This window comes from Borostomias antarcticus, assembly GCF_949987555.1.
Source record: "Borostomias antarcticus genome assembly, chromosome: 9".
NCBI lineage: Eukaryota > Metazoa > Chordata > Actinopteri > Stomiiformes > Stomiidae > Borostomias > Borostomias antarcticus.
Window position 1 is genome coordinate 9,043,477 of NC_140242.1, and position 11,281 is coordinate 9,054,757.

Here is an 11,281-nt window from a genome sequence, read left to right on the forward strand (position 1 = left end):
GCGTGGCGCACTTGTGGACCTAGCAATTCCGTTTTGGAACTACCCTGAGCCCTTGTGGACTTAGCGGGAACGCGCATGTAAGGCCACAAGGCCGCGAGTGCTCTGCACTTTCGCCTAAGTGCGCGATTTGGGATTCAGCTTAAAGGTTCCTACAAACCAGGTCTACGGTCTAAAGGTTCCTACAAACCAGGTCTACGGTCTAAAGGTTCCTACAAACCCTGATGAGCAATAGCTAAGCTAAGGGGAAGTTTTGGTCTCAAATCAAAATAATTGGTTGACTGTCATTTTTATGTTGGTTTGTTTGTTTCGTTCTCCATTTTTGGAATAAAATGGTAACTAGAGAGATTGGAGAGTCTCTAAACTAAGGCTAAAGCCCAATTACTATTGACCCAAAAACTTTTCAACACCCACTGACATCTGGGTTTTGTCTTCACTCGGAAAAGGTCCACTCAGCATTCAGTCCCATGTCTGCTAACTCTGCAGTGTATTTTTTGGTCTCCAGCTGCGATCGGCAGAGATGTAAACACACCACTGTGTAGACCCACGGAGACGGAGACGACCTGTCAATCACGCTGGTGGAAGAAAATGGTTCTTAAAACATACAGAAAATTGGCCTGCAGACTGCTGTACTATAATGCTATAATTATAATGCTATAAGAGAACAAGCTGCACGATACTCCACACATCAGTTTACAGCACTGCCGACACAAAAAGGTACGAAGCTAGTAATGTTAGGCGCTTGATGTACAGTAGCTAATTAGACTGTAGCTAGTAGTTAACAGATCATTCTCATAGGCTTATTTTCTAAGAATGCCACTAACTTACTCACCCTGCTTTACATGTGCAGTTAAACTTCTCGATTTTGTCCTGATGAGTTTCAATCTGGAGTTTGTGAGGCGTACGCCTTCCGCAACACCTAGCATCAATTTGTATGTTGTCTGCTCCGTCCGAAATCAAAATCTCATGGATATATCATTGTGTAAAATAGTTCAGGCCTTTCTGTAGAGCTTGCTCCAAAGCTTGTGGGGCATAGCAACATTAACTAACGGTAGAACTTGCCACAATAGGAAAGGTCTATTATAGTACAATGAGCAACTTCTGCCTCCTGCTACTTGTCGATTGTACTGTAGCCTATAACACTGAAAATGTGTTCATGATTTATTCATGTGTGGGTTTCTTTTATCATGTGTAGGCTTGTGGTTTCACTTTCATACTATAAAGTAGGCTACATCCATAAGCTCTTGAAAACCACTTCCAATTCAGTTTTATAAAAACTATTTTCCATGATAAAATATAGGGACTGATAGTAGCCTACCAAAATCGAAAACTCAAAATGGCTTAAAAAAATTGTTTTGGGGTGTTTGCTACCTATCTGGCCACTTGACACGTGATGTCCTCTCAATGACTGTGTATTGAGCCAGGCGCTCAACCCCCAAACACCAGCTTCCCCCGACACAAGCTTTGGATGAAAGCGCTGTCTGCTAAATAACTGAAATGTCAAGACATCCCAGCAGCGTCTGCATTGCCAGCACTTTGCCAGCTTCAGCGTCGAGCTTCTCAATGTGGCGAGCTTTCAGAAAAGATACAAACTTTTCTCCCCTCTCTCTCTCTCCCTCTCTCTCTTTCTCCTCATTGATTCCCACGCTTGACCTTATTCTCTGGCTTATCTCTCTGTTAGCATCTCTCTTTCTTTCTTTTCAACGGCACCTGTCCCTTCCATTCTGTCTTTCCTTCATTCTTCCTTTCTAACGCTGGCTTATATCTAGGGGAATTTCTTTTTTTTAACTCCTCACATCCCAACCCTTGATATTTATATATTGCAGAATATACTGCATTTGACTTCTGTTATACGGCTTTGCCGAATCTGGCTTTTTCCTCCGGTTGCTTTCTCACTCCTCATTATGCAGTCCGTACATGTCCAGTGACCCGGTACGGGCCATCGTCTCCTCGCCGTCACCCCGTCTCTCATCTCTTTCACGGCGGTGGAGTATCAGAAGACGCCATCTCTCTCCGTGTCCCGTGGAGACGCAGGCGCATCTGCAGACAATGGCCGCCTTCTTCCGCTTGCTCATTCCACGCACACACTGGCTGGTCTATGAAATGCAATTACACTCGATGCTATGAGTAAGTAGTGGAGGGCAGCTTATGATGGCTGAGTCCTAATGAGCTTAGCTGAACAAAATCATCATTAAGGCCGAGCACAAAGACAATCTTCCCTGGGAGGGGGGGGGGGCTCGCATGGCTCTAACACTTATGTCTCTTCTGTTTTGTTTTTTTTCTTTCAAAAGCCAATCCCTCCTAATGCTAATAACTGATGAGCGAAACCTCTGAGGAATCATGTTAGGGGAGGATCACGTCTGTACACACACACTCACACACGTACACGGACATGCAGACACAGTCAAAACGCGCGCGCGCACACACACGCAGACTCAGTCACAAAAATGGGCGCAAACACACACACACACACACACACACACACACACACAGACAGTCACAAACACACACGCACGCACGCACGCACGCACACCCACACACACACACACACATGGAGACAGTCACAAACACGCACGCACGCACGCACACACACACACACACACACACAACCTCGTCTTTCCATAATGTTCAGAATGACATCCCTCTCCTCACATCCATCGCTCCCGTGTTCTCTGCCCTCACGCCATCAATCCCTGTCCAAAACCTCCCTGCGTTCGGCCTCCCGAAAACAGACGGACGAATTAGCCCCCAATTACCGCGCTGGCCGTTCGTAACGTGAAGTCCAGTCCTCCAGGGACCCTCGGTTAGCAGGGGTTATAAACGTCTCTCGTCCATGATGAGCAACAGGGCCCACGCCCTGCCGTAAATCAGCCTGCTGATTGGCCGCGACTCCCGCGGCGTGGGGCCCTGTTGGGGGCTGGTCTGGTAGCTTCAGGCCTCCGTTGTTTGTGTTTGTTCTTCAAAACAAAGACGCTTGGTTGACAACACTCCATCTACAGTGAAGCTAGAAATTAGATCTGAGCTGATGAGAAAAAGCTGTTTTGCATACTGTAAATGATTAGAAAACGTGTATGATTATTCCCCTACTGTACATCATTAGAAATCCTGCATGACTATTCTTGATTAGAAAACCTGTAAGATTATTCATGATTAGAAAACCTGTAAGATTATTCATGATTAGAAAACCTGCGAGATTATTCGTGATTACAAAACATAGAAGATTATTCATGATTAGAAAACCCGTATGATCATTCCCATCCCACAGCAGCAGATGAAAACAATGTAGCCAGTAAGGTCGGTAAAAGAGGCAGTATGAAATATTCATCCATTGTAAACTCATTATTTTGCTGGAGGGCCCGGCGTGGTCTTGGCTGGCTAAGAGGTGATTGATTACTCAGTGGCGGGGCGCGTGTGCAACAGACAGAAACAGCAGATCCATGCTGGCGAGGGGGAATGTTCCTGCATGTGTCTCCGGATTTATGTGGGACAACATTTCCCCCGCTATGGCGGCGGTACAGGCTGGAGAGCACGGGGGGAGCAACCGGCGCCCCAAAATCCACTCCTCTCAGACAATGATACTGTACCTCAGATGGGGAAAAAAAAGCAACTGCAGTGTGACAAATTTCCATAGAGGGAAACAGAGAAGTTATACTCTGGTGCCTCTCAGGAGTCTCTTTGCAATGTGTAGCAGGCGATGCAGCGAGGACAAAGAATACCTAATCTGTCAACGTCGATAGTCTTTTTCTGTCTTGAAAGAAAGAATCAAACCGAAATCTCTCAAATTCTTTAGGATTACAGGAGAGTTCTCAGATCCCTGAGAGATAGAGATCGACAGCTTCAAAGGCCCCGTTTTAATTACGCAAACGGCGGAGGATTAGTCTTAATTACGCCGGCGCTAATGGGCAGGCTTCGCTTCCGGAGTGACAGCGTCAGGCTCACATGTTCTCTGTCCTCTGTCACGTCGGAGTCAAAGACATCAGAGACCTATAGAGCTGAATAAACAGCCGTTTAGACCAGGGAGCTTTTAATCTGGAAATGATCCTTTCCCTCTCGAGACGGAAAACATTCAATAAAATGTTGCCGTGGTGCAGACCCCCCCCCACCCCCACCACCGCGTTCAAATATGCTAACTTCGTTCCGGTCATCTGGCCGCCTGCTGAAGAACCCTATAGGCTGCTCCGCATGGCAGCGTCTCGGGAAACCGGGAAAACACTCGCCGTGATGGATTCCATCCGCGCCCTAATGAAACGCGGCGCGGCGAGGGCGTTGAGGAACGGTGGCCCACTTAAAGGTCGCTATAAATCAAGGCCCTTGTTCCCGCGTCCGCCGGCGTGCGGCGCCGAGTCGACCCCAATCAGGTAAAACGAGCACGGGGCACGTCTGCTGGTGCAAGCCCGCCTCACCACGGGTGGGAGGGGGGGGGGGGGGGGGCACGTCCCAGAGACAGCAGCTCAACTTGTTAGCATCAGGCACAGCCAGTGCAAAGGGATGGATGGGTACAGTGCTTTACTGCTTCCTGAGGGTGTGTGTGTGTGTGGGGGGGGGGTTGCAGGATGTAACCGGGAGGTGCAGCATATCCAAAGTGCAATGTGTCTCTTTCCTTGTCGTCCTTTTCGAACCATTCCTGGGTTATCCTGTGTGCAGGAGGCGGTTGGGGGGGGGGGGGGTGCCCTGAGGCCTCTAGACGTTCCGCCGTACGGCGTCTGCGCTTGTCCACCGGCCTGAAAACCAGGTGCAAAAAAGTGCGGGAACAGGAAACTGAGAGGGGCCACTACGAGAGCGTCTGAAAACGCCCCGCCGAGAGCGTCTGAACACGCCCCTATGAGAGCGTCTGAACGCGCCCCTATGAGAGAGTCTGAACTCGCCTCTCCGAGAGCGTCTGAACACGGCCCTATGAGAGCGTCTGAACACGCCCCTATGAGAGCGTCTGAACGCGCCCCTATGAGAGCGTCTGAACTCGCCCCTCCGAGAGCGTCTGAACACGCCCCTATGAGAGCGTCTGAACACGCCCCTACGAGAGCATCTGAACACGCCCCTACTAGAGCGTCTGAACACGCCCCTATGAGAGCGTCTGAACGCGCCCCTACGAGAGCGTCTGAACACGCCCCTACCAGAGCATCTGAACACGCCCCTAATAGAGCGTCTGAACACGCCCCTATGAGAGCGTCTGAACACGCCCCTACTAGAGCGTCTGAACACGCCCCTATGAGAGCATCTGAACGCGCCCCTACGAGAGCGTCTGAACACGCCCCTACCAGAGCGTCTGAACACGCCCCTACCAGAGCGTCTGAACACGCCCCCTATGAGAGCGTCTGAACACGCTCCGGCCTCCGGGTATTCTTCCTGAGACGCGCGGCGTTCGGTCTGAGATGTGTGGTGAATGCATTAGCCGCATGACGGAGAATCCAATCACGTAGAGTGGTGCTCCATCAGGAGCCAGTCATCAGACCAAGGGGACTCAAGGAGTGTTATAAGCCAGCCAGTTCTCCGTTGGAGGAACACATACTGTATGCTAATGCATCTGCATTCAATCCCAAAGTTGTGGGAGAGTTAACAAAATGAGCTTGGACTTGCAGCAAAACAAGTTCACATGAAATCGGACTCTATACTACAGGTATGTAGTAATACAGCAATGAAAAGGCAAGCTGCATAATATGGAGCTGAGCACTAATGGTGAAGAGATATTCTCTGTGTGTAAAGTCTGAACATGCACAAACCCGTAGTAAGTCCACCAAACGTAAAAAAAAGGAGGTTAGAATAGACAGTTACTTAAAGGGTGGGCTAGAACATTTCTAAATGATGTGCATTGAAACAAACCATACACCATCCCCTGACAAGCGCTCCGCAGGTGAGCACTAAGTGAGCGTATATTCATTAATTTACTGTACCTGGCTCTGTAGCAGAACAGATGGCCTTTGAAGAGGTAATAAAAGGACCAGACAGGCTATCATTTTGAGTGCCCCGTTGCTTGTGTGACAATCGGACAAAAAGAAAAGACATGTTAGAAAGAGAGGATTTGCATTGTTTCTCTCTTGGCAAAGATAATGCCCTGCCTGACTACAAAAAAACATTTCATTTTCAGCCAGAGGCTACAAATCATTAGTTGTTCAACAACGCTGCCCAATGTGCCCTTGAAGGCCCCGGTTTGTCACGGCAGAGAGGAAGCAGACAGCAAACAGACTGAAAGTGCTGAGGGAAAACCATCCACAGCCAGTCCAAAATGGATTCTGGTCCAGTCAGAACCGCCAGCCGAGGAGAGGCAGAGCCGTGGGACGCCTGGGCTTTGTTAAGGCTGATAATGTCCTACCAGGAAGGCAGCGTGACAACAATACAGACGACTCATCTCTGTTGCCATTATCCCTTCACGTCGCTGGGACTGGGACTTGATTAGTAGCGATTGCCACTTTGGACGATGAGTGCTTCGACCCTGACTTGGTGATTATGGCGATTATCAAGTATGTATGTGAGATCACGTCGTGCCAGCAACCCTAGTTATATGAGACACAAACACAGACAGTTCCCAAATGAGTTATCCCCCTTGTCCTGCCCTGGGGGAAAGGCATTTTGGCCCTTGTGTATCAGTGCTATAAACCCACCACTTGGTATTCATGAAACCTGGTGGTCTCCTTATGGTGTGTATTGCACTGTATATACGAATAATAGGTGGAACAATATTTTATGGATGAAGGAAATACATCAGCCAGATGCAAAAGTTACACATTCATCAATACAACCAACAGCCAATCGATACGAAAGACGAGTGTCTACTTGCAAAATGCTAGAGGCATTATCTCAATTAAAGGTACCCTATTATGAAAAACTAACTTTTTCTGTGCTTGTGCACATACATTTGGGTCTACTGGGTGAGTCTACTAACACAAAGTCAGTTTTTTTGTGGGCTGCCAAATTCAGAAAACATGTGATTCAACAAGCCATTCAGATTTGCCTCCTGTTCTGACATCAGAACAGGACTCATTAGAATTATAGTGCCCCCCATCTGAAAAAAATAAAAAATAAAAAATAAAAATAAGGTTAACTAACCATTCAGAAACGTCCTGCTGCATTTGCATTATTTTAACACGGACAGAGTGGGTTTCTGGAGCAGCAGCTCATTTTCATTTAAAGCTACAGACACAGAAACAGCGTGTCCAGAACAGGACTGAAACAGAGGATATAGAGGCATCTTAGAATGCTTCATCTGAGTGGTAAACTCAGCAAAAATATTCAAAGACACATTTTGGGGACCCCAGAGACCTATATTAATTTGTTGAAAAGAAGCATAATAGGCAACCTTTAAAGGCTTGGAACTCTAATATAATTGGAAGGGACTACATCATAGGCCTTCTGTGCTTCATAAACTGCATTGCAGGCAGCTTTCCCAGCATGATCTGGGGGATAACTGACAGCCTGTCAGGTACAGGAGGGAGAGAGAGAGAGAGAGAGAGAGAGAGAGAGAGAGAGAGAGAGGTGGGCCAGAACCCAATCTGCTTTCTCACCTTTTCTCAGAAAAATAATCCAAGAATGGGAAAGTATGGCTAATGCCATATGCTGTGAGCTGGATGATTTCAGGATGAGTCTTACAGTATCACAACGTGGCATTAGGACACCACTATTAACAAAGCAAACCATAGCACAACGACCATGTGATATTCAAATAAGAGACATCACTACACAACGACCATGTGATATTCAAATAAGAGACATCACTACACAATGACCATGTGATATTCAAATAAGAGACATCACTACACAACGACCATGTGATATTCAAATAAGAGACATCACTACACAACGACCATGTGATATTCAAATAAGAGACATCACTACACAACGACCATGTGATATTCAAATAAGAGACATCACTACACAACGACCATGTGATATTAAAATAAGAGACATCACTACACAACGACCATGTGATATTCAAATAAGACACATCACTACACAACGACCATGTGATATTCAAATAAGAGACATCACTACACACTACAGTCTATAAATGGCCTGCTGCATATCAGGGGCAGAACTTAAAGAATGACAATACTTACTGGATAGAGTTGTACAACCATTTATACTGATTCAGCAGCTGTGGTCTTGATTACCTCGCCTTGAGTGCTTAGCAGAGCACAGCTGCCAGATTTCACACCATTAAAGCCACTCACTAATTGAAAATGAATATGATTTCAATAACCCAAACAGTAATGTGTTTCGCTGTTTTTAGGAAATAACATTGCATGGCTTTAATAGCCAACGCTGTTGTCACACGATTAATTCAGAAACCAATAAGACTTTTGGATTTATGAACCTTATATCGCGGTGCTGTAGGCCTACATATAAGTCACGTCTTGTGAGATCAAGATGGGGCCGCTGAAGTTCCACAGTTATCTCCAACCTCCTGGTGCTCAGTAAAAAGAGGCAGTCAGTCCAGCTGGACTTTGACCCTCATAAATAATGTGAGACCCTGTTTTCCCTCTGGGTGGGGACAGTAATATCCGGAGATGGACAGCTTTAGGTGTGGTTAAAAATGTATGAGCCCTTCCAAGAGCAAATGAGGACGCAACAGATTAGGTCTGCCCCTCAAGCTTAATAAGGCGGATGAAAGCCATACAGTATTCATACTGTACCAATCAATTCTTGCAACACTCGAGACTAGCCTACTAAACTTCCCAAGTCCCATTCACAGCAGATTCTGATTACACTGCACTACTGCCAATGGCACACAATTACACCCATGTTGCCAAAGGGGATGCCCGTATTTGTACTTGAAATCCTATTCCTCTGGCGTGGATATTCTCACCAAGCACTGTTGTCATCCCTCGCCACAACAGAAAGACAACGAATGGATATAGGTTCTTGGTAAGAGTCCAAAGACAGTCCGTTCCAGATTCACTAGGCTACTACTACAGTAGTCCACACAGTTCTAACGTGCGCGTCCTCAAAGCGAAGGGAAATCACTATATCCTACTGTACTTCGAAAGGACTCCAGTGTACAGAATCACTCTCCAAATGACACTCAACATAAGCAAAATAGGAATTGCTTACCATCATGTTCCCCTGCATCTTCGCTGTCTCGATTAGATTCTTCTCCTTCATTTTCTCCGCGGTAACGTAGACCTCTTATTCAAAATAATCTATTCGTTTGACTTTTACAGTGCTTCTAGCGCGGCCGCCACCAGTTCTGTGAGACTCCCAGGTTGAAAGCTAGTTCGCAGGAGGGTGGGCTTACTACGCATCGACCAGACCCGCTTTCTTATCCTGTTGATTAGTAATTGTAGCCGAGTGTCGCTCCCTACTACGCAGTAGGCTACAGATGGAGTAATCAAAAATGGAGGGAACTCCCTTACAACGAGTAGAATGTTAATTTTCAGAAGGTAAAAGACCAAAACGTTCGCTTTTCTCCCACCCCCTGAGATGATGCGCGGTTGAATGGAAACAGGATATTCCGCCTCCAGCCTGAACTGCTGCTGAGAATTGACAGTCGGTGCGTGTGGTGCTTGCTGACACTGGAACGAAAATAATCATTCTAATTGAGTATGGACAGCACGTTTTGCTGAAGCTGAGTATGAAGCTTCAAACAAACATTTCCATTATAAAATAATAATAATTCTGAATTGGGTCAGCAATTTTGTTGCTGTGCGACAATCGTGCAACAGATCATGCCAGTAGAGAAGTTTCCACATCTCCAAACGTATAGGCCTATCTCTCCGAACAGACAGCAGAGGGGTAGGCCTGACGGGGATAATTTCTTTGGCACAATTTATGGAGGCCTTAATGTACCGTTTAATCAAATACTTTCGAGACCATTGAACAGAAGATATACTGTATATTCGCTGATGTAGGTCAATGCGTTAATTCATTAATGTCTTCTGGTTGTTTTGATGCTTCTATGACACGATATACACGAAACAAGCGAGTTTCAAGTGCCTAAAAACGTTAATAATGGACATATTAGTGTGTTTAAGTGTTTAAGCTGCAGTGTTTGGATTCCAGCCAAGGGGACTTCTAATTACCAACGGGACTCATGAGTTCCTGCAGGACCATTTTTATGTGTTTCTACTTCAAACCCCAGGACCAGCTGTCCCAGACTAGTTCTGAAATAAAACACCCATACCATTTATTTAGCAGACACTTTTATCCAAAGCGACATACATTTGTCAGGAGTAAGTGAACCGACTACAGCAGCCTACTGCAGCCTATATCCCAGTCATTGTCTGTAATGCCTCGGAACAAGTGGTCAGAGTGCTACAACAAGGAATAGAAAGGGGTTGGACCAGTGGATATGAACCCAGGTTAGGCTAAGGGAGAGCTACCCGCAAAGCAAATTACCTGAAACATATAAACGAGCACCGACAAAACTCCAAAGATGAACTCTAAGCAGCCTTGAGAAGTAATGGTTCTCAAGCGCAGTGGCCCATAGGGGAGGAGCCTATCTCCTGGTTCCTTAGCGTGACGCAACTTGTGGCAGTGCAAGTGCTAGTATGTCACAGGAATTTACCCCCAATCCAGCAGATGCTGGGAGACATTGGGTACCATTTTTTTATAGTCTTTAGTATGACTCAGCCAGGGAATGAACCCCCGACCTCCCAATCTCAGGGCGGACGCTCTAACCACAAGGCCACTGAGCTGGTCAAAGATTGACTCTTGTTGCTCTAGTACTGATCCTCCAAATCGTTTCCACATAGACATATGAACAGTTCATGTTCGGCATCTCAAGCTCACATCTGCATTGTGACTTGAAATGCTAACAGCCGGGGAGTGAAAACCACACTCCTTCAAATCCAGCCATAAAACTTAATTTATTAATTTTCACCGGAGGGTGCTGTCACAACAAACTGATAATGAGGACAGTCTCCTGGGCTGAACCAGCCAGCGGTGCTGGAGGGTAAAGCAGTCCTCCACATACAGGTGGGGGGGTGCAGCGGTGTACCTTGCAGCGGGGGTGACTTCAACCATCTCGCCTGAATACTAATTGGAGATCTGAGATGCTAATTTGCTTTAGTTACTGTGAAGAGCATGCCCAAATACAAATGATCCGTCCGGATAGTTAGCACTGATTTATTTATTTATTTTACGTGACAAAAATAAAGCAATTAGTCAGCTGCTTATGCGGGAAAGAAGGCACCTGTACTTTCCTGATGTTTTAGGAAGCAACCGACTCTACTTACAACTGGACGCATGATACTGTGTGAACTCATTTTGATACCAAAACTTGGCATTGCGGTACAGCTCATCACATCACACAAAGTTAAATATATCGCCTGGAAGCAGTGTGTGTTTCTCACTA

The 11,281-nt window shown here is 46.4% G+C and overlaps 1 protein-coding gene across 1 annotated transcript in view; it reads right to left on the reverse strand.

The window, feature by feature from the left end:
- Nucleotides 1-9,090, reverse strand: part of dpp6a (dipeptidyl-peptidase 6a) — a gene marked incomplete at both ends in the record, with an annotated part of 159,119 nt that extends 150,029 nt beyond the window's left edge. Inside the window, one exon of the mRNA XM_084442827.1 lies at nt 9,040-9,090. Coding sequence (XP_084298953.1) covers nt 9,040-9,090 — 51 coding nt within the window. The remainder of the gene's footprint in view (nt 1-9,039) is intronic.
- Between the last annotated feature and the right edge of the window lie 2,191 nt (nt 9,091-11,281).